The sequence below is a fragment of the Natator depressus genome, chromosome 17, assembly GCF_965152275.1.
Source record: "Natator depressus isolate rNatDep1 chromosome 17, rNatDep2.hap1, whole genome shotgun sequence".
Lineage (NCBI taxonomy): Eukaryota > Metazoa > Chordata > Testudines > Cheloniidae > Natator > Natator depressus.
The window spans coordinates 21739098-21761687 of record NC_134250.1 but is presented as its reverse complement, the minus strand read 5'-3'; the positions used below and the strand labels follow the sequence as shown (position 1 = coordinate 21761687).

At 49.6% G+C, this 22590-nt stretch overlaps 2 protein-coding genes across 3 annotated transcripts; one reads left to right on the top strand and one right to left on the bottom strand.

The window, feature by feature from the left end:
• Positions 1 to 9425: 9425 nt before the first annotated feature.
• On the top strand, positions 9426 to 11706 carry LOC142000276 (C-C motif chemokine 4-like). The gene is made up of 3 exons (XM_074974434.1): positions 9426 to 9675; positions 9839 to 9953; positions 11183 to 11706. The coding sequence occupies exons 1-3, from the start codon at positions 9603 to 9605 to the stop codon at positions 11268 to 11270; spliced, it is 276 nt and encodes a 91-aa protein (XP_074830535.1). The 5' UTR covers positions 9426 to 9602; the 3' UTR covers positions 11271 to 11706.
• A 7276-nt stretch (positions 11707 to 18982) lies between these two features.
• LOC142000287 (C-C motif chemokine 4-like) lies at positions 18983 to 20768 on the bottom strand. Of its 2 annotated transcripts, none has more exons than XM_074974447.1 (3): positions 20696 to 20768; positions 19622 to 19736; positions 18983 to 19070 (listed from the first exon to the last, which is right to left on the bottom strand). In XM_074974447.1, exons 1-3 carry the CDS (start codon positions 20766 to 20768, stop codon positions 18983 to 18985), a joined length of 276 nt encoding a protein of 91 aa, XP_074830548.1. The 2 variants fall into 2 exon arrangements, with proteins under 2 accessions (XP_074830548.1, XP_074830549.1); XM_074974448.1 differs by having other exon boundaries at positions 18983 to 19057; positions 19624 to 19736.
• Positions 20769 to 22590: the final 1822 nt, after the last annotated feature.

Here is a 22590-nt window from a genome sequence, read left to right as displayed (position 1 = left end):
ACCACCCTTCAGGTAGTTGAAGGCTGCTATCAAATCCCCCCTCACTCTTCTCTTCTGCGGAGTAAATAACCCCAGTTCCCTCAGCCTCTCCTTGTAAGTCATGTGCTCTAGTCCCCTAATCATTTTCGTTGCCCTCTGCTGGAATCTCTCCAATTTGTCCACACCCTCAATACCCACTTGCCCTTTTAAATAATTTCTTACTTTTCCTTTCTATTCTCTCATCCCCCCAAACACCCCTGCCTCAGTTTATAAAGTTATAAAGTGCCCCTTCAATCCAGGAATAAGAGAAGGTTAAGGGGAGACTTGATCATGGGATATCAGTACCTACATGGGGAGAAGATTGCAAGGACTGGATTAGAATTCAAAACAACCTTGACTATTTCAGAGCAGCTCTCCAATGTAACAAAATGAAATTCAGTAAAGGCAAATGCAAAGTGCTACACTTCATTTGGAAAGAAAAAAGCGAATGCACAGCTACAAAATGGGGAATAACTGGCTAGGCCATAGCACGGCTGAAAAGGATCTGGAGGTTACAGTGGATCACAAATTGAACCGGAGCAAACAATGTGATGCTGTCGGAAAAAGGCAAATATTCCGGGGTGTATGAACAGGAGTGTCATACCTAAGACACGGGAGGTAATTGACCCACTCTGCTTGGCATTGGTGAGGCCTCAGCTGGACCACTGGGTCCGGTTTTGGGCACTACACTTTAAGAAAGATGTGGACAAACTGGAGAGAGTCCACAGGAGATTAACCAAAATAATAAAAGGTTTAGAAAACCTGCCCTGTGAGGAAAGGTTAAAAAAAGCTGGGCATGTCTAGTCTCACAAAAAGGAGCCGGAGGGGGAACTTGTAACAGTCTTCAGATGCGTGAAGGACTGCTACAAAGAGGACAGTGATCAACTATTCTCCATGTCTACAGAGGGTAGCACAAGAGGCAACGGGCTTAATCATCAGCAAGGGAGATTTGCATTAGATATTGGGGGAAAAATCCTTTCTAACCCTCAGGGTCGTGAAGCTCTGGGAGGCTTCCAAGGGAGGTTGTGGAATCCCTGTCACTGGAGGTTTTTAAGAACAGGTTAGACAAACACCTGTCAGGGATGGTCTCAGGATACCTGGTCCTAGGTGACCTCTTGAGGTCCCTTCCATCCTTATAGTTTTATGATTCTATTCCTGGCTTGGCCACAGCCCTGCTGGGTGACCTTGAGCTAGTCCCTTCATCGCCCTGTGCCTCAGTTTCCCCAGATAACACTACTTATTTCCTTTGTAAAGCACTTTGAGCCCGACGGATGAAGGGTGCTAGATAAGAGCTGAGAATCATTATTAATAATGATACACACTGGGGCCCAGAGGCAGCAGCTACACCTAGAAGAACGATTTTGAGTCTCACTACGTCTATGCTACAAGCACTGCCTGGCCCACTTGCAGCATTGCAGCGGCGCTGCTGTGGCGCTGTCGTGTAGACGCTTCCTGCGTCAGCTGAAGGTTTTGTTCCGCCAGCGTAGTTAATCCACCTCTCTGAGAGGGGGTAACAGGTTGATGGAAGAATTTTTCTATCCACCTAGCTGAGTCTACACTAGGGTTGGGTTGACCTAACTTTGGCACTCAGAGTGCGAAATTTTTCACAGTCCTGAGCCACATAGCTAGGTTGATCTAATTTTTAACGGTAGACTGGGCCTCAGAGGGATACAGGAAGGGTACCAACTTTATTGGTGATATGCTAAGATTCTAAAGAGAACTGCACCGGAGTTGACAATAAGCATTTCTCCAAGCTTTGGATTCTTTGACCACGGGATGGTGTTCCATGAAGGAGGAGTGCTGGGCAGAGACGGGCTCCATCTTACGAAGAGAGGGAAGAGCATCTTCGCAAACAGGCTGGCTAACCTAGTGAGGAGGGCTTTAAACTAGGTTCACCGGGGGAAGGAGACCAAAGCCCTGAGGTAAGTGGGAAAATGGGATACCGGGAGGAAGCACAGGCAGGAACGTCTGTGAGGGGAGGGCTCCTGCCTCATACTGAGAATGAGGGGGCGATCAGCAGGTTCTCTCAAGTGCTTATATACGAATGCACAAAGCCTTGGAAACAAGCAGGGAGAACTGGAGGTCCTGGTGATGTCAAGGAATTATGACGTGATTGGAATAACAGAGACTTGGTGGGATAACTCAAATGACTGGAGTACTGTCATGGATGGGTATAAACTGTTCAGGAAGGACAGGCAGGGCAGAAAAGGTGGGGGAGTAGCACTGTATGTAAGGGAGCAGTATGACTGCTCAGAGCTCCGGTACGAAACTGCAGAAAAACCTGAGTGTCTCTGGATTAAGTTTAGAAGCGTGAGCAACAAGAGTGATGTAGTGGTGGGAGTCTGCTATAGACCACCGGACCAGGGGGATGAGGTGGATGAGGCTTTCTTCCGGCAACTCGCAGAAACTACTAGATCGCACGCCCTGGTTCTCATGGGTGACTTTAATTTTCCTGATATTTGCTGGGAGAGCAATACAGCGGTGCATAGACAATCCAGGAAGTTTTTGGAAAGCGTAGGGGACAATTTCCTGGTGCAAGTGCTAGACGAGCCAACTAGGGGGGAAGCTTTTCTTGACCTCCTGCTCACAAATAGGGAAGAATTAGTGGGGGAAGCAAAAGTGGATGGGAATCTGGGAGGCAGTGACCATGAGTTGGTTGAGTTCAGGATCCTGACACAGGGAAGAAAGGTAAGCAGCAGGATACGGACCCTGGACTTCAGGAAAGCAGACTTCGACTCCCTCAGGGAGCGGATGGGTAGGATCCCCTGGGGGACTAACATGAAGGGGAAAGGAGTCCAGGAGAGCTGGCTGTATTTCAAGGAATCCCTGTTGAGGTTACAGGGACAAACCATCCCGATGAGTCGAAAGAATAGTAAATATGGCAGGCGACCAGCTTGGCTTAACGGTGAAATCCTAGCGGATCTTAAACATAAAAAAGAAGCTTACAAGAAGTGGAAGGTTGGACATATGACCAGGGAAGAGTATAAAAATATTGCTTGGGCATGTAGGAATGAAATCAGGAGGGCCAAATCGCACCTGGAGCTGCAGCTAGCAAGAGATGTCAAGAGTAACAAGAAGGGTTTCTTCAGGTATGTTGGCAACAAGAAGAAAGCCAAGGAAAGTATGGGCCCCTTACTGAATGAGGGAGGCAACCTAGTGACAGAGGATGTGGAAAAAGCTAATGTGCTCAATGCTTTTTTTGCCTCTGTCTTCACTAACAAGGACAGCTCCCAGACTGCTGCGCTGGGCATCACAACATGGGGAGTAGATGGCCAGCCCTCTGTGGAGAAAGAGGTGGTTAGGGACTATTTAGAAAAGCTGGATGTGCACAAGTCCATGGGGCCGGATGCGTTGCATCTGAGAGTGCTAAAGGAATTGGCAGATGTGATTGCAGAGCCATTGGCCATTATCTTTGAAAACTCGTGGTGAACGGGGGAAGTCCCAGATGACTGGAAAAAGGCTAATGTAGTGCCAATCTTTAAAAAAGGGAAGAAGGAGGATCCTGGGAACTACAGGCCAGTCAGCCTCACCTCAGTCCCCGGAAAAATCATGGAGCAGGTCCTCAAGGAATCAATCCTGAAGCACTTACACGAGAGGAAAGTGATCAGGAACAGTCAGCATGGATTCACCAAGGGAAGGTCATGCCTGACTAATCTAATCGCCTTCTATGATGAGATTACTGGTTCTGTGAATGAAGGGAAAGCAGTGGATGTATTGTTTCTTGACTTTAGCAAAGCTTTTGACACGGTCTCCCACAGTATTCTTGTCAGCAAGTTAAAGAAGTATGGGCTGGATGAATGCACTATAAGGTGGGTAGAAAGTTGGCTAGATTGTCGGGCTCAACGGGTAGTGATCAATGGCTCCATGTCTAGTTGGCAGCCGGTGTCAAGTGGAGTGCCCCAGGGGTCGGTCCTGGGGACAATTTTGTTCAATATCTTCATTAATGATCTGGAGGATGGTGTGGATTGCACCCTCAACAAGTTTGCAGATGACATTAAACTGGGAGGAGAGGTAGATACGCTGGAGGGCAGGGATAGGATACAGATGGACCTAGACAAATTGGAGGATTGGGCCAAAAGAAATCTGATGAGGTTCAATAAGGATAAGTGCAGGGTCCTGCACTTAGGACGGAAGAACCCAATGCACAGCTACAGACTAGGGACCGAATGGCTCGGCAGCAGTTCTGTGGAAAAGGACCTAGGGGTTACAGTGGACGAGAAGCTGGATATGAGTCAGCAATGTGCCCTTGTTGCCAAGAAGGCCAATGGCATTTTGGGATGTATAAGTAGGGGCATAGCGAGCAGATCGAGGGACGTGATCATTCCCCTCTATTCGACATTGGTGAGGCCTCATCTGGAGTACTGTGTCCAGTTTTGGGCCCCACACTACAAGAAGGATGTGGATAAATTGGAGAGAGTCCAGCGAAGGGCAACAAAAATTATTAGGGGTCTGGAACACATGACTTATGAGGAGAGGCTGAGGGAACTGGGATTGTTTAGTCTGCAGAAGAGAAGAATGAGGGGGGATTTGATAGCTGCTTTCAACTACCTGCGAGGTCGTTCCAGAGAGGATGGTTCTAGACTATTCTCAGTGGTAGAAGAGGACAGGACAAGGAGTAATGGTCTCAAGTTGCAGTGGGGGAGGTTTAGGTTGGATATTAGGAAAAACTTTTTCACTAGGAGGGTGGTGAAACACTGGAATGCGTTACCTAGGGAGGTGGTAGAATCTCCTTCCTTGAAGTTTTTAAGGTCAGGCTTGACAAAGCCCTGGCTGGGATGATTTGATTGGGGATTGGTCCTGCTTTGAGCAGGGGGTTGGACTAGATGACCTCCTGAGGTCCCTTCCAACCCTGATATTCTATGATCCTATGATTCTAAGCGCTAACTGGTTTATGCTGATACATAGAATTAGGCAAAACCATCTGCAATATCACTAATAATGTCACATCCTTTCTGAAAGGAAAGAAAAAGAAATCAGATCAAATTCATTTGTAATATGAATTCCATTTCCCCCTCCTCTACTAAATATTTCAGAACCTGGTTGTTCAGGGTTGAATTGCATTAATCAAGCTGTTTTACAAGATAGCTAACATGGATAGCATACCGGTAGGATTATCACTGGGCCATACGCTTTGGTCAAAGGCACTGTAAGGCCCCTGTTGAATAAAACTGTCATCTAGCCTGTGTTTAACCACCGTATTGTATTTCTGCAGCCACAGCTTCTTTCTTTGTAGCCTTGGTGGTGCTCCAGCAAGGAGTTTTGTTATGACTGTCTGCAAAGAGGTCAGGTTTCTCCCATGCACATATGGGCTGTAAGCGTAACCCATAGCCAGACAATGGGCAGGGCTCTCCTTTTTGAGCTGTGCACAATTTATTTCCTTGGATGTATGGAATCCCCAAGCCCTCATTTAGACGTGTCGGAGAAAGACACAGGTCTCACTCTCAGGTTGGGTGCAGCAAATCAGATACACTTTATTATCTCAAGCAATTGCACAGAGGGAGAGAGTGCACTAGGACACAGGGTTTCCCCCACCTAGGCAGGGCTCTCCAAGATAAACAATTAGAGCAAGTATTTATACCTTTATTACAGACAATAATAAGCAACAGCTGCATATTGGTTATCCATATTCCTTCATGATCTCTTATTTTTCTTACCATTTCTCTTGTCGTCGGCATTCTCTTCTTGTCTCATACAAGGTCACACCGCCTCTTTCACAATTGTTTTCCACTCGCTTCGCACTATCCCTGCTTCCACAAATCTCGGGTTATTAAAGCTAGAGTTAGCCTGACTCCTGCTCAATACAGAGGCCTGCATCCAAATTCCCTTTATCTACTTCCACAGATGCATCCACTTCTTCATTTATACCACAGTGTGCAAACGAGCTTGCACTGGAGATGAGATGGTTCACTCTGGTGAAGACAGAATCTCACTGGGCAACCCAGTGGAACACTGAGTCTTTCTTTAGGTGATCTTTTAGTCATGCCAAGACTTCGGAAAGGCACGGTACAAACCTGGCAAGGTAAATCCCCATCCTGATGACTTCTCCAGCTTAGCATCATTCTCTAGTGACCTCATTTCAGCAACTGCTGCTACTTTTGCAGGCTTGAGCTTTATATTGTCAGCTGAGGGGGCATGACCAAAACCCTTTGTTTCGATTGGTCTAACATTGGCTTTGTCCAGATTGAACTTGACCCTTTTCTCCCTTAGCTCCTTGGAGTATGGCTTGTAGATTGCAGCGACCATCCAAGAACATGATGCCAAACACCAATATCTGGAGTTATAACAATACATAGGAAAGAAACAAACAAAAGTCAGACATTTTTAAATCAGCAGATCCAGATAACTTTCATTCAAGAGTTGTAAAAGAGCTGGCAGAGGAGCTCACTGGACCATTAATGTTGATTTTCAGTAAGTCTTGGAGCACTGGGGAAGGTCCAGAAGACTGGAAGAAAGCTAATGTTGTACCAATTTTTGAAAAGCGTAAACAGGCGTAGGTGCTGGAACTAGGGGTGCTGGGGGTGGTTTCCATTATATACAGAATATACAGCTTGGTTCAATGGCTCTCAGCACCCCCACTATAAAAATTGTTCCAGAACCTCTGTAAACAGGATGACTAAAAGAGGGTAATGTAAGTAGTGAAAATTAACATGGATTTACTGAAAATAGATGCTGTCAAACTAATTTGATATCTTTTTTTTGATGTGATTAGAAGTTTAGTAGATAAAGGTAAGAGTGTTGCCATAATACACTTAGATTTCTGTAAGGCATTTGACTTGGTACTGTATGACATTTTGATTAAAAAACTAGTATATAAAATTAACACAGCACACATTAAATGGCATAAAAACTGGCTAACTGATAGGGCTCAAAATGAAACCATCAAACAGGCCTGTTTCCAGTGGGGCCCTGCAGGGATCAGTTCTTGGCCCTGCGCTATTTAACATTTTTATCAGTGACCTGGAGGAAAACATAAAATCATCACTGAAGGCTTGCAGATGACACAAAAATTGGGGGAGTGGTAAATAATGAAGAATACAGGTCACTGATTCAGAGCTATCTGGATCGCTTGCTAAATTGGGTGCAAGCAAACAATATGTGTTTTAATATAGCAAATGTAAATGTGCACATCTAGGAACAAAGAATGCAGGGCATCCTTACAGGTGGGAGACTCTATCCTGGGAAGCAGTGACTCTGAAAAAAATTTGGAGGTCATGGTGGATAATCAGCAGAGTGTGAGTGTCGAAAAGAGCGAATGTGGTCCTGGGATGCATAAACAGGGGACTCTCAAGTAGCAGTACAGAGGTTGTTTTACCTCTGTATTCGGCACTGGTGTGACCACTGCTGGCATACTGTGCCCAGTTCTGGTGCCCACAATTCAAGAAGGATGCTGATAAATTGGAGAGGGATCAGAGAAGAGCCATGAGAATGATTAAAGGATTAGAAAACCTGCCTTATAGTGAGAGATTCAAGGAGTTCAATCTCTTCACTTTAACAAAAAGAGAAGGTTAAGGGGTGACCTGATCACAGTCTGTAACTACCTGGGGAACCAATATTTAATAATGGCTGTTCAATCCAGTAGAGAGAGGTCTAACACCGTCCAATGGCTGGAAGTTGAAGCTAGACATATTCCAACTGGAAATAAGGTGTACATTTTAATGGTGAGAGTAATTAATCATTAGAACAATGGACCAAGGGTCGTGGTGGGGTCTCCATCACTGACAATTTTTAAATCAAGATGGGATGATTTTCTATGAGCGCTGTTCCAGGAATTATTTAGGGGCAGGTCTCTGGCCTGTGCTCTACATGAGGTCAGACTAGATGATCACAATGGTCCCTTCCGGCCTTGGAGTCCATGAGTTTGGAAGGGATCTAACCCCTCCTGCTTCAAGGCACAAACCAATCTGTAGCTGGGGGCAGATTATCTCCTTACCTTCCACTGTGGATTTCTTGTACCTTCTGAAGCAGCTGGCACTGGCCGCTGTTGAAGGCAGGAGATTGGCTGGGTCTGATTGATATATTGATATATTAGCAACACAGGAATTGCTCTAGCACAGGGGTGGCCAACCTAAGTCTGAGAAGGAGCCAGAATTTACCAATGTACATGGTCAAAGAGCCATAGCAATATGTCAGCAGCCCCCCCCCGCAGCGCTCCCCGCCTGCCGGCAGCCCCCACCACCCAGCACCAACTCCTCCCTCCCCGCTCCCCCAGCAATCAGCTGTTTCATGTGCGCAGGAGGCTCTGGGGGAGGAGGGGGGAAAAACGAGGGCACGGCAGGCTCAGGGGAGGGGGCTGGAAGGGGTGGAGTGGGGGCAGGGCCTGTGGCAGAGCCAGGGGCAGAGCAGTGAGGCCCCCCTCCCCCCCGGCACACTGGAAAGTTGGCGCCTGCTCCAACCTCGGAGTCGGTGTTGGTGTCGGTGCCTGTACAAGGAGCCGCATATTAACCTCTGAAGAGCCGCATGCAGCTCCGGAGCCACGGCTTGGCCACCCCGGTCTATCAGATCAGACCATAGTCCAGTGTTTCTAACATATCATCCGACGTAGCTACAGCCCCACGAAGCCTGTGTCACCAATTTCTTCTTGGCTGGAATGACCTCCTGTTGGAATGGCTACCAAAGGGCAGGGGGGTGAATCTGTCTCTCTCTCCTAGCGTACTAAATGTGGTTAAGGGTTTCTCACCTGTGTGACAGCTGCCATCTTCAGCACACCGAGGGCTGACCTGGGGACCTGCAGAGCTAAAAGCACATACTGCAGCAGCTTGAGCTAACAAACCCACACACGGTAATGGGGAGTGTGTGTCACAACTCCTATCCTCTGCAGATTGGCAGACAGGGACCTGTAACACACACTGCTCCGTGGATTAACATCTGATTTTACCTGCCAACACTCTGATCTTGCATCCGGGACTAAATCCTGCTTGCCTGACTCCAGTGACTACAGGCACTGAATCAAAACAAAGCCATTGAGTTTCATATGAAGAACAAAACCCCGTCCACGGCTGTGTCCCGGCAGCTTGGCAGAGTGGCCCTAGATCCTGAGAAGCCAGCTCTGGCAGGATCGTCCTAGGGCGGAGGGATCTGCAGATGGCACACCAACAGTGTAATAGCTCCTAGGGCACCTCTTCCCCCACCCGCTCTTAATCTCTCATTCATACGACGCTCTGGCTCATGAGAGAAGCAGTATATCCCAGATGCCTCCTATTTGTCCAGACTTGCACAACTTGCATGGCCAGGGAAAAGTCCCTCTCTTTGTCCCAATGGATAAATCCTCCCCACCCCATGTGACTTACAGGCACCGTTCTGTTTTCCTTGGGGCCTGATGTTATGAAATAAACGTGCTGAGTAAGAGCTTGGCACACTCAGCCCCTCACTTGTTATTAATTCCTGAGGTTTGGCTGCAAGTTTCCTTTTCTCCCATCTGCACAGCTCATGCTGTGACATCCGCTCTGGAAATTCCATTCTGCTTCGCTTTGTCTCTCTGCCTCTGGAATTCCCTATAAAGGGAGAGGAGACTAGCCTCTCAGTGTCACAGCTGGTGTGTGCCGTCGTCCCTGGCCCGGCTTTGCTCAGCCTCTCTCCACAGCAACATGAAGGTCTGCGTGGCTGCCCTCGCCGTTCTCACCAGCGCTGCCTTCTGCTCCCTGGCCTCCTCTGCCCCACGTGAGTCCAGCTTCTCTCTCTGAAAATGTCCATTTCTGAAGGAAACCTATTTATTGCTCTTTGGTTGGGAGATGGGGGGAGGAATCCTTCCCCTGATAACGGGTGTTATTTTCCCTTGCATGGATTTCAAGGCACGCTCACGCTGTCTGTTTCCATCTTTCAGTGGGATCGGACATGCCCATCTCCTGCTGCTTCTCCCACACGGCCCGCCAGATCCCGCGCAGCATGGTGGTGGATTACTATGACACCAGCAGCAAGTGCTCCTTACCTGCTATAGTGTAAGTGCAAACTCCCGACGCCGGAGACAGGCAGTGAGCCGATGTGCAGAGACAGCTTCTGCTTCAATACATGCTCGTGTTGCAAGCATTACAGTGTATTCAAGCACTGCAATGGAATAGTTTGCTCTACGTCAGCAGTTTTCAGACTGTGGGTCGGGACCCCAAAGTGGGTTGTGATCCTATTTTAATGGGGTGGCCAGGGTTGGCTTAGACTTGCTGGGGCCTGGGGCCAAAGCCTGAGCCTCACTACCCAGGACCGAAGTCCAAGGGCTTCAGCCCTGGGTGGCAGGGGTCAGGTAACAGGCCCCCTGCCTCAGGTTGAAGTCCTTGGGGTTTGGCTTTGACCCCCCGCCCCCCATCCAGCGCAGTGGGGCTCGGGCTTTGGCGAGATTAGGGCAGGCTCAGGCTTCGGTCCCTCCGGGATCGTGTAGTAATTTTTGTTATGAGAAGGGGGTCGCAGTGCAATTAAGCCTGAGAACCCCTGCTCTACATCTACACGGCAGTTAAACACCCGTGGCTGGTCCGCGTCAGTTGACTTGGGTTTGCGGGTCTCAGCTGTGGGGCTGTAAAATTGCGGTGTAGACATTCAGGCTCGGGGTAGAGCCCGAGCTCTGGGATTCTGCAAGGCGGGAGGATCCCAGAGCCTGGGTTTCAGCCCAAGCCCAAATGTCTACATGGCAATGTTTAGCCCCACAACCTGAGCCTGAGTCAGCTGACCCAGGCCAGCCATGGGTGTTTTATTCCAGTGTAGACGTACCTTGGTGTCTGGCTGCTGCTTCTGGTTGCTAGCATGAGGCAAATTCAGGTGTCAAAGGCCTGAGGTTAATGACTAGAGAGCCCACTGCACCAGCACAGACTCTGAGAGCCAAGTATTCGCAGCCTGAAGAAAAGGCCACCTAGAAGGGATTCCCCCATGGCTCCTCTAGGGTCCTGGGGTGGGACCTGCTCACCCCTGGGGGTAATGGGGTGTGGAGGTGGGGCAGGAAGTGAGGCTGGGAGAGGGCAGCCCACAGAAGGCTTTAATATGTAGAACAGGCAGCCGAATGGGAGGAGGGGCAGACCAGGTGGCCCAGACCAGCATCAGGTTCTGGTGGAGGATACTTCAGGGACAGGACAGAACTGACTGTCCTGAGCTGACTGCACTGAGCTCTGGAAGTGGGGTGACCCGGGAGGGTGGGGGAGGGACACAACGTTTCTCTCGCTCTAACCCATCTCCTTCTGTCCCACAGGTTTATTACGAAGAAAGGCCGGGCCCTCTGTGCCAACCCCAGCAACTCCTGGGTCCAAGCCTATGTGACCCACCTGGATCTGAACTGAGCAGAGCTGGGGACAGAGAATTATTCCTATTTATTACATGTATTACGGTAGCACTTCACAGCCCCATTGTGCAAGGTGCTGTCACATGGGACAAACAGGCGCTTCCTGACCCCGAGACCTGGCCACCTAAGGACAGAGTTCAAAGGGCCCCGGAAGGATCTCACCTCACTTCTGCTGACACATGCCAGGATGCTGCGACCAACCCACTTTTCAAACAACTGACAAACGCTGGACTTTTAACATATCATGTGAAGCTATTTCAGACGTGCAGCTGGGACCACATTCGTTGTATTGCTAATTATATTATTTATGGAATGCATGCAGGTGGGTCACATGACTCCCCGTGCATCGCAGTGACTGATACAAAAACACGCCAGGCTGTTGAATGTGTTGGGTTCTTTGTGCTGTAATATTAGGCGACAACCAGGGATTGGGTAGAGCGATGATTTTGGAAAATAAAATGTTTTGTAGAAAAACACCCTGGATTTTTCCTTACTGTAATTCCCGACTGGAAGGATCTCCAGGCCTAGAAACATAATCTGACCACTGTGCCTGCCTGTCTCACTAGGAGAGGATCTGGAACAAACCCTACCAGCTCAGCACCACCAGAGTCAGGGGATAATTTGGCCCTGTTTGCAGTTCACAGCTCAGACCTATCCCTCACGCACATCTACATCCAGAGCATCCACCTCTGCATGCCCTATCTACATACAACACACACACCCAGCTGCCCATTATGTACATGCAGGAAACAAGAATAGTGATGGGGCATATAGTTCCCCCCATAAACTGGGAGGACAAAGGGTTAAATCTCTTACCCTGAGCTGAGGACAGCACCAGGTTTGCAGAGATTGCAGTGAGGGAATGAGCTCAGTTGGGGGGGCGGGAGGAGGAAGCGGGGGAAGGGCAGGACTGTTTCCTCTTGTAGAGGGTAAGGTGGGGAGTCCAGAGTTGGGGAAGACCTGTGTGTGTGTGTGGGGAATCTCCCCGGGAGCAGGGGAGTTACCCAGCCTGCCCAAGGGAGACACAGCCACTGCCCCAAGGAGCTGAACTGAGTATTTTCCCTTCCTGGAGAGACACTTTACAGAGCCCTGAAGCTGGATAGGAACCAGGTTGTTTAAATGCCCTGGAGAAGGAGGCTTGTTGTTCCACTTGCCACTTCTATCAGCTGTGGCCTGTTGTTTCTGGGCACAGAGCCAGTGCATACATGCTGCATGGATCCACTCAGCCCTGCATGCGCCTTAATGCCTTGGACACACCTCATCCCTCCCTTGCGGTCCCTCGCTGCGTACACCCGGTGAGCCACGGCTAGGGATTTGCTCACCCCCTCCTGCAGAGCAGCTGAGATGAGTGAGTGTTGTCCAGGGATGGGAGATGGATACTGGTGGTGAGCAACCTTGGCTCTATTTCTGACCGGTTCATCTTGCACGTCACTTCCCTGCTCTCTCCCTTGGTTTCCCTATCTGTAAAATGGGGGTGATGCGGCCCACCCTTCTAAAATGCTTTGAAAGTGATAAAATTACATCAGCCCCCCAGAGCGACACACACTAACAACTCCCATCACATACTTCTCTGATACTCCTCCTTCACTGACTCACCCTTCACTGACACACTGATATGCACTTGCTTTGACTCCACTCTTAATCCAGAGTGACACTCCATTTATGGATTTATTCCACCCCTTACTCATGGGACCGTGACCTCGCCATGCTTACTGAAGAAGGGGCTTTCTCCACACTCACCTCCAATTACTGCATCGCTTTCTCTCTCCGCCCTGAATCCACATCCGCTTCCTCCAAACCTCTACAAACCCCTCATTTCCTAAAGTTCACTGGTGAAATAAAATACAAACGAGATTTTTACTATTAATAAGAAATGTCTTGCATCCCAACAGCAGAAATAGCTCCCGTAAAGCCATTCAAAAACAGAACTCTGTGAAAGAACCACATGAGGAAAAAAAGGCCATATTCTACTGTCACTCACACTAGTATAAATCTGGAGTAACTTCACTGACCTCATTGGAGTGACTCTGGATTTGTACCAGTGTAAATGAAAGCAGAATTAGGCCGAGTGTATTTCAATAAGATTTTCGATTGGCAGAAGGCCAGGGTCACTGTTCACGATAACAGAGGGTCCATGTTATTTCAGGGGTTCGGGTGGCAAGGCTGGCACCTGAGCTGCACGCAGGCTTATTGTCTGATGAAAGGTCAAGCAAGGCCTGACCCTATATGAATGTGCCAAGGGGGGTGTCACAGCGGTACCTGCCCCACAGCACCTGCTGCTGGCCAAGAGTGGCCACTGCAGGTGCTCCCTGGCTTCATTTCTCCTCACTGGAATTTTCTGTCTCTCCCAGACATTCATGTGGCTCAGGTCTCTTGCAAAGTCACTGACTAAAAACGTAACCCCTCCCAGGGTAAAAAAAATGTCTAAAAAAACAAAAGTTTCTTCTCTCCCTGTTAGGTGCCTGTCTAGGCTCAATTGCCAGCCCCTTCTGGGCTACCTTTAAATCTGTCCTTTACGACAGAGCCCTGGCTCCTGGCTGCTTCCCTGGAGTCCTTCCAGACCCTCCTTCACAACCTGCCCCAGGAACCCAATTTGCTCTCTGAGGTTCCTCCCCAAGTGGGGCTCTTTGCCTTTTTACCAGGCCCAGCTGTTTCAGGCTCTCACCTGACCCCAATTAGTCTAGCCCCTTTATGATGGGAGGCTGCTAATTCTGGTGCAGGCACATATGATTGAAAGGGGCAGGCCAGCCCCAGCCATCCTGACCCTTTAAGGATACAGTGAATCTCAGAGCCGGGTCAACAGGCTTGGGCTCGGGCTAGTGTAGATGCTACAGCTGGGGCTGGAGCCGGAGCCCGGGCTCTAAAGCCAAGGGGTGGGGGTGGGCTTAGCCTGGGCCCCACTTGCCTGAGTCTGTTAGCCCGGGCTCAGAGAATCACTGCTTCCTGTGTAGACACACCCCAAAGGGCAGGCCACCCTGTGGCAGGGTGTTTTGCCGTTGTCTATGACTGCAGTTCTCAAACTGTGGGTCGTGACCCCATTTTAATGGGGTTGCCAGGGCTGGTGTTAGACTTGTTGGGGCCCAGGGTCAAAGCTGAAGCCCGAGTCCCACTGAGCGGCAGGGTTGAGGTTACAGGCCCCCTGCCTGGGGCAGTGGGGCCTGGGCTTCAGCTTTGGCCCCCCTTCCCGGGGCAGCAGCGCTTGGGTGGGCTCAGACTTCAGTCCCCCGCCTGGGGTCATGTAGTAGTTTAGTTATCAGAATGGGGTCACGATGCAATGAAGCTTGAGAACCCCTGGTCTATGGTTCCCTAGGGAGGTGGTGGAATCTCCTTCCTTAGAGGTTTCTAAGGTCAGGCTCGACAAAGCCCTGGCTGGGATGATTTAGTTGGGGATTGGTCCTGCTTTGAGCAGGGGGCTGGACTAGATGACCTCCTGAGGTCCCTTCCAACCCTGATATTCTATGATCCTATGATATGATGGTGCAGGGCTGAGCCCCTGATAAGTCTGATTTTGGCGGGTGTGACTCACACCGGGGTGCTCACACACTAGGGCTGGGCAGGAAATGACATTTTTCCCCCCAGGAAAAACGGCAGGAAATGGCTTCCCTCTCCACCCCCCCACCCTCTACCCAGTTGTTGAAACTGCTCCATGAAAATGACTGGGATTTGGTCAAAAAACCTGAAACCCTGAAAACTGGAAAAGGTCGGATTTCTCTTGCCACGTTTGGGGGTTTGGTTTATCTGCAACCCTCACAAAAATTCTCAGTGAAAATGGATTTTTTCTGGTGAATTTCTGTTTAGTTGAAAAGGTCATTTTTCCACCAAAAGAATGGAACACGTCGTAACTTGTGGGGATATTTGATTGCTGAGCCCTGGGGCTCCAGACTGGCTTTGTCCTCATGAGCTCTGTTCATAACAGTGGAAACTCATGTATTTTCACCCTGCAGCATCCCCTGAGGTCTGGGGAGAGGCTGACACTGCCTAGTCATTGCGTCCTGCAGTGACATGCTGACGATAATTTGTTCCAGCCAGCATGAAATGCAACATGGACTTGAACTGTTCTGGCCATTAGCTCTAGGGCAGCGACGTAAGTGCAGCCCTCCCCTGCACGCTGCATGGCAGAGTGGGGTGCAGATGAGGCTAGTTCCCATCTCTGCTCCTCATTCTGTCACCTCCTCCCCTTCTTAAGCAAGACTCCCAACAGCTGCTAGTCAGTGGTAGACTCCCGCTCTGCTGTGGGTGCCCTGGCCCTGGAACTCCCTGCCCGCAGGCCCTGCTGTTGGAGCCATGGGGCCAGGTGGGAGGATGCAGTTGGTTCCAGGCAAGGGGAGTCAGGACTTAGGGTCTGCAAGGGTCCCTGTTTGGCTCTGCCTGCCAGGGATCTGGCAAGGAAAGATGTGGAGAAGCTGGAGAAAGTCCAGAGGAGAGCAACAAGTGATGGAAGGGCTAGAAAACGTGAGCTGTGAGGGAAGCCTGAAAAAATTGGGTTGGAGAAGTGAAGGCTGAGAGGGGACATGAAAGTACACAAAAGGTTGTTACAAGGAGGAGGGTGATAAATTGTTCTTTTTAAACTCTGAGGACAGGACTAGAAGCAGTGGGCTTACATTGCAGCAAGGGAGACTTAGGTTGGACGCTAGGAAAAACTTCCTGTCAGGGTAAGTAAGCACTTTGCCTAGGAAGGCTGTGGAACCTCCGTCATTGGAGATTTTTAAGAGGAGGTTAGACCAACACCTCTCAGGGATGATCTAAAATAATACTGAGTCCTGCCTCAATGCAGGGGACTGGACTAGATGACTTCTTGAGGTCCCTTCCAGTCCTACCCTTCTATGATTCTGTGACTCTCTCCCCCAGTCACCAGGTGGGATTTCCTTCATTCCCAAGGATTAACCAGCCTCCAGGGTCCAGGAGCTCTCCACTGGTAAGAGGAAGTCCTGCCCCTGGATTCAGAGGCCCCTTTACACACAGAGGCCAGGTCTGAGCTCAGGAGGAAGCTCTCAGTCACTCTGTGGTGACTTTAACGTTATCCGGCCATGTTGAAACTTGCACGGGGGGAGCGGCTTCCTCCTTGTGCCAGCTCAGAGAGTGGCACACACGCACACAGCCCCATGACCTCAGATCCAGTCCTGCTCAGCTCCCTCCTGGTTCCACTCGCAGCACCCTACCAGAACCAGCCCCCGGCTGTGGCCTTCACACTCCCCACTCTGCCCTTCCCTGCTTTGGGCACCCAATTCCTGTTATTCCAGACACATTTCAACCCTGCCCATCCGGGGGCGGGTAGCTGAGGGAGGCTAGTCATGGGGATAAAGTGCTGAAGCAGGGCGCTGATCTTCCCTGATTTCTGAGCTTTGTGTTTTAAAATATATTTTTTGTAAAATCCAAAGTTTTTCCTATGAGCCTTTGAGTTTGTACCATGAGCTAAAATGTGACCCTTTCCACCATCGCTCCCTTCAGTCCCTAATCCCACCAGATCTGAGCACTGCCCAGTCTTTAGTGTATTCCTCCTCCCAATGCCCCCGTGAGGCAGGACAGGGCTATTATTCCCACGGCGCCACAGAGAAACTGAGGCCCAGATCTTTAAAAGTTTTTAGGGGTCCAACAACAACAACATGCTTGGACAGTGAAGGTCTGTAGCGCTGAGTGTCCATGTCCACATTGTAGGGCTTTATTCCAGGCCTCTAGAAGCTCCGTTGGGTTACTGCTAACCTGGGGCAGCCAGGTTAATTGTGGGTGAGCATATGGCCGCTCCCAGCCCATGACCTCAAGTGTGATCTTCAGGGCTCAATGTTCAGGGACTTTGTCTCCGAGACGGGCTATATGACAAAAGATTGCCAGCCGTTGGTGGCCAGTGCTGACTTCTGTTCTCTCGAGGCCAGTTCTCAATAATACATCCCTATTAGTGATAAAATCAAACCAACTTACTCCCAGTAGTCACTGCCTCCCACCTCCTGCTGTCTTGTTTGAGCAATATCCGGTGTCAGCTCCATATAAGAGGATCGGAAGTACACAGATTGGCTAAAGCTGTACTTTTGTATATTTAAAGGTCCAACTCCCATTGATTTCCTGTTGACTTCAGAACTGCAGAATGGAGCCTTAGGCTGCTCATCATTACCACGTGTAGCCTGGCAGTGCCCCTGGTCATGCCGTATGCTTCTCCACATGCAGGGAGACACTGCCCCTGCCCTCAAGATCTCAGACTCTCCCCTTGCCCCATTTTCCTGTATCTCTTTATGCACAAGGCTTGGTACTTTGACATTTATATTCTCCCTTGCACCTCCCGGTTTTGGGCTCCCTGGAGCTTCTCCCCAGGAGTCAGACATTGCTTCTGGACTGGGGCTGTCCCCCACAGACTTTGCTTTCCCCTCACAATGGGACTGTACATTTGGCTGGGTGCAACACAAATCCACCCAGCAAGGGACTGTCTTAATTGTTCCTGTGCACTGGGGTGACGGGACCCACGGGCAGTCCAAGCCCCCTCCCTTGGGACATTTAAAACTGCATTGGACAAGGCTGCAGGGAGTGAAATATAGGGAACAATCCTTTAGTGCCTCCAGGGACGGACTTAATGCCTGACCTACTAGGCATTTTGGAGTGCCTATTTGCTGTATAGTGTTAGTGTGTGTGCACCTGTGTGTGAGTGCAGATGTGTATTTGGAGGCAGTGTGCGTACGCACGTGGCTGTGTCTGGGAGCTGTTGCATCTGTGTGCAGGCGTGTCTCTGGGAGTGAATGTGTGCGTACAACCGTGTGTGTGGTGTGCGTCAAGGTCCATCAGTGCATCTTTGTGGGTGAACCTGTGTATGCAGGGCTGGGGGTGCATGTGACTCTGTGGGGGTGTATGGTGGGTTGTGGAGAGTGGGGGAGGTGTAAATAGCTGTGTGTATGTGAGTTGTATTTCTGTTCAGCGATGGGGGCGGGGTGCGTAGAGGTATGCCACTGAGGAGTGTACTGGTGTATATGTGTGCGTGTGTTTCACAGAAAAAGTGTAACCTGGATTCAAACCCTCCTGTTATTAGTTTTGTGAAACACAACACTTAGCTGATGAAGTTTAAGCAGATTCGTTGAGTTTAAGGCCAGAAGGCCCTACAGATCATTCAACCTGACCCCCTGTACAGCCCAGGCCGTCACATGAGTGTGTGTGTGCAGGGATGGTGAGGTATGTACGCTGGTATGTTTGTGTGTGGGGACTTGACAGCTCGGTGTTTGCCCGGAGGTGGCTATTTCCTTCCAGGGATGGGTGAGTGTTGGATTTGTGACATGAGTGCTATTCAGGAAAAGTGCCAGAACTCACCTTAAAACAGAACCAAGGGGTTGATATAAAAATATTTATTCTATAAAGGCAGTGTTTCGTTTTCTGCCAAAAACACCCCAGCCACTGCTCAGCGTACAGCAGACACAGCCAGGGCTAAATACCAAATATATTAAACAATCTTCTGCGCGTCTGTGATGTGAAGAGAGCCGGCCCAGTGGCTTGCCCCCACAGTTCACAGCAAGGATTCTATAAATAACATAATTAACAGTATAATTAGTACATTTTTCACTGATCCAGGATTTTAAATAGCTGTACATGATGTTTACAAATTCTTGGTTTTATCAGGGTTTGGGGCAAATTCAGCTCCTGTTCCTTGGCAGAAAATGATGTCGTCACCCTGTCCTTTGAGGATTTACACTCCCACTGCCGGGGGCGGCCCATTGCCCAGTCTGGCCCCTGCTCCGCTCAGTTCAGTTCCAAGTCATTCATGTACTCTTGAACCCAGGATTCACTGGGGTTGGCACAGAGTTCACGGCCCTTCTTCGTGATGAACCTGGGGGGCGGGAAAGAGACGGACAGAGTCAGAGGAAAGGAGGGGATATTTCTCGCAAGTGCCCGCCCCTCGCAAGTGTCAGCTGCTTCCTCATCCCTATCAGGTCTGTTCTCGCTCCCTGAAGGAGTCTCCATCAGCCCCTCATGGTCCCGAGGCTGCCGGGTGGCTGCCTGTTCCACACACTGGTGCCCTCCTGAGATCTTTCCTCTCCCAGCCTCCAGCCTGGCCTCACCTCACACCATTATGCCTTGAGTGCAGAGCTTAAATTCTCATAGATTATTTCCCTGAGCCCCCCATTCCCCCACCGTGCTGTCCAGCTCGGTACTGTCTGAGCTGCTGCAATGGCCTGTAAGTGTTGGAGCCCCAGCTACGTTCCCCCAGTATCTGCCTGTCCTTCTCTATACCAGGAAATGGAGGCCCCAGCCTGTGTGTTGCCCGGCCGCAGGCGGTCGCTCCAACCCATGTCAGTGCAATATATCGATGTATGAAAAGCAGGGGGGCGCCTCAGCATACCCGCCGCATGTCGCTAGGAGTCTGCCAGTGGCACTTACACTGTTCCCGGCTGGGAGCACATGCTGCTGGTGCTGTAATAATCCTTCACGAAGTTGCGGGGGATCTGCCAGGCTGTGTAGGAGAAGCAGCAGGCAGTCGGGGGGTCAGAGCCAACTGCAAGAGACAGAAATGAGTTCAAACCGGTGTCAGGGAAAACCTTGCCTGGTTCTCCAGAGGAGTCCCATGGGAGAGGTTTGCATTAGCGGGGTTTTTAAATTAGTCTGGGATTTCAGTGGTGCCAAGACATGACGATGGTTGAGCGTTAGTATGTACGCAGTGATCTGCAGACAGCGAATTATTTACAATCCTCATTTCACAGACGGGATCATTGAGGGACAGAGTGGAGGAGACCTGTCTACAGCCACAGCACAGGGCCCTGGCAGAGTCGGGACCTGAAGTTAGGAAAGGGCTCACAATCCCATGAGCTAATCTAGCCACACTGCCTCTTTCAGCCTTGCCCAGGGGCTCTCTGAGCCCGCTGAGTTAATCTGCTCTGAGGATGCTCAGTATCTGGCAGGACTGGGTCCTTAATGCCAGTTTATTCACAGACCAGATGCAGCAATGCCAGCTTCTGTCAGCCCACCATGACTTGGACAATATCTTGGCGGGTGAGCGGAATACCCATGCCCCACTCGGCCCTTGGCCTCTCTGCTAGGCTCATCAGCCAGGGTACCAAATGATGCCCATCGCAAGGGTAGTTTTGGTGATGTGGACCCTTGATCTCTAAGGAGTGAGACCACAGATGCATTTCACCTGGCTCACCAGACAGCCAACAGATGGGCAGGGCTTTTGGTCACGTCCTGTAGAGGCTGCATTTGAACCGGTAACCTAGGGATGGAAGCCCCTAAGCCAACCAGCCCCTCTCCCACATTGTCTGCGGCATGCATCTCACTACAGAGATGTGCCTTTTACCGGAGAGAGACAACTCGCCTGCATCACTTCAAAGCGCCTCAGAAAAGCACAGCAGCGTGACAGCACCAACATGCCATGGCTGGCTAGCGCAGAGCTAATTGGGATCTTCTTCCTTCACTACATGGCCAAAGTGGCTCTGAGAAGACAGACACAGAACTTACTTGGTGTGGAGGAGGCCAGGGAGCAGAAGGCAGCGATGAGGAGAACAGTGAGGGCAACCACTGAGACCTTCATGTTGCTGTCGGGTGGGGAAGAGCTGCAGCAGCTGAGCCAGTGCTTGGACTCCTTCAAACCCTTTGCCGTCTGATGCTGAATCTCTGGGCTCTCACCCTTCTTATAGGAGACTGGAAACCGAAAGGACGGCGAACCCCCAGGAACTGTGGAAATTCCAGCGCATTCAGGAGGTGACGACACGGTGCAATTGTGCTATTTGTGGAAAAGCGAAGCAGTCCCCGCAATGGAGGAAATCCCTGAATAATTTGTGTGAAGGGCCGAAGGGCCAAGGCCTCAAGTTCTTACTCATCAATTTGATTTCAACATCACAGGGAAAAACTGAAGAAAATGTGTCATTCGTGTTTCTGCAAGCGCGAACTGCAGCAATCTCTCCAGTGTGTGGTTTCAAACCTTGCGCAGCACTGGTCAGCGGGAGGGACTGGGATCGCAGTGGAGCTGTGGGAAAAGTATTTTTAATTCTATTTTTTTTAAATGAAAAGAAATCGGCTTAAAATTAGATGTAAAATCTAGTTGGGGGGCGGGGCAGAGAAGTGAAATGTTTATTTTCAGACTGGACTGGGTTCAATCCATTATTTAAAATCAATTCTTATAAGATACCCACCTACTCTATAGATCCATCACTTGTGTTATTTCTAGCATGTGTGGTGTACAATCTAGCTGCCCCACCGTGATAGTGGCCCAATCTTGGAAGGTTTGAGTGCTCCCAATTCCCATTCCCTTCCCTGGGAGATTAAGGGGCTCGACATCTCACAGCACATGCTCAGCACTTGACCTTATCTTTTAGGAGGGTCAGTGTGTTCCTGTTATCCTTGGGGAATGTTTTTGTACCGTCCTTGATATCAGGATGTTCTGGTATCACTTGATATCGGATTTGTTTGCGTGACCACTCTGTGCTTAACGCCAGTTCCCTGCTGCACGTTCCAGAAGACTGCTCTGAAAATTGCCCTGTAAAGCTTCACAGGAGAATGTGAATTCTTTTCCTGGTGGTTCTGACCAAACAGCTTGAAGGAGGTCACCACACACAAGGTAAAGGGCTTGTATCTTGCTATCCTCAAGTCATTCGCTCCAGTCCTCCTTGTGCCCCTGGGTAATTTTTCAACCAAAGCTTTTTTCCAGAAAAATACAGACTCGGGGATATTGAAATGTCTCACGAATCCAGAGTGAAGTCACCAAATTGGTTTGGTCGAAACCAAACCCAACTGGCCAACCAACTGGAAACATCTCAAAAAATTGAAATATTTTGTTTCGACATTATCAAAATCAGTCATCTCAGTGTTTTGGTTTGAAAACAAATTGTTGTCGGAAATTCCCTTCAATTTTATTAAACAAATTGAAAACCTTAAAAATGCTCAAAATGGAAGTGAAACATTTTGCCAAAACAATTTTTTTCCAACTTTTTTGATTTGCTGAAAATTTCAAAAAAATGTCAGTTTTGGGTGGATCCCAAATGGTTTTTGTTTTAATTTTGCAAAGTTGCCAGAGAATGGAAGAATCTATTATTTGCACAGCCCTACGTGTAGCATCTTAGCAAAGCTCCTGAGACCCAGACCCTGCCTTTCGCCACTCCGTTTCTCTCCTCACCTGGACAATATGTGCTTTTCTGTCTCTGCCGTGGGCAGGGTTTTCTTGAAGAGGAACTTTCTGGTCCATTGTTACCAACGTGTTTCGTAAAAGGGGCGTGCTCGGACACCCAGCATTGTCATGGCTAGATTGCACAACTGGTTCTTCGAAGAATAAGATTTCCAGTGTCTGACATGGTATGTGCGCACTTCGAGCTGGGGCTTTGAACATACTTGCACTAAAAATAGAATATAGGGGTGGG

Excerpts from the sequence above, each read along its gene's own strand:
- LOC142000276 (XM_074974434.1), top strand. The coding sequence starts at position 9,603 with ATGAAGGTCTGCGTGGCTGCCCTCGCCGTTCTCACCAGCGCTGCCTTC. Across the intron at positions 9,676-9,838 it reads CCTGGCCTCCTCTGCCCCAC|TGGGATCGGACATGCCCATC; the intron begins GTGAGTCCAGCT and ends TCCATCTTTCAG. Across the intron at positions 9,954-11,182 it reads TGCTCCTTACCTGCTATAGT|GTTTATTACGAAGAAAGGCC; the intron begins GTAAGTGCAAAC and ends TCTGTCCCACAG.
- LOC142000287 (XM_074974447.1), bottom strand. The coding sequence starts at position 20,768 with ATGAAGGTCTCAGTGGTTGCCCTCACTGTTCTCCTCATCGCTGCCTTC. Across the intron at positions 19,737-20,695 it reads CCTGGCCTCCTCCACACCAA|TTGGCTCTGACCCCCCGACT; the intron begins GTAAGTTCTGTG and ends TGTCTCTTGCAG. Across the intron at positions 19,071-19,621 it reads TGCTCCCAGCCGGGAACAGT|GTTCATCACGAAGAAGGGCC; the intron begins GTAAGTGCCACT and ends CCCGCCCCCCAG.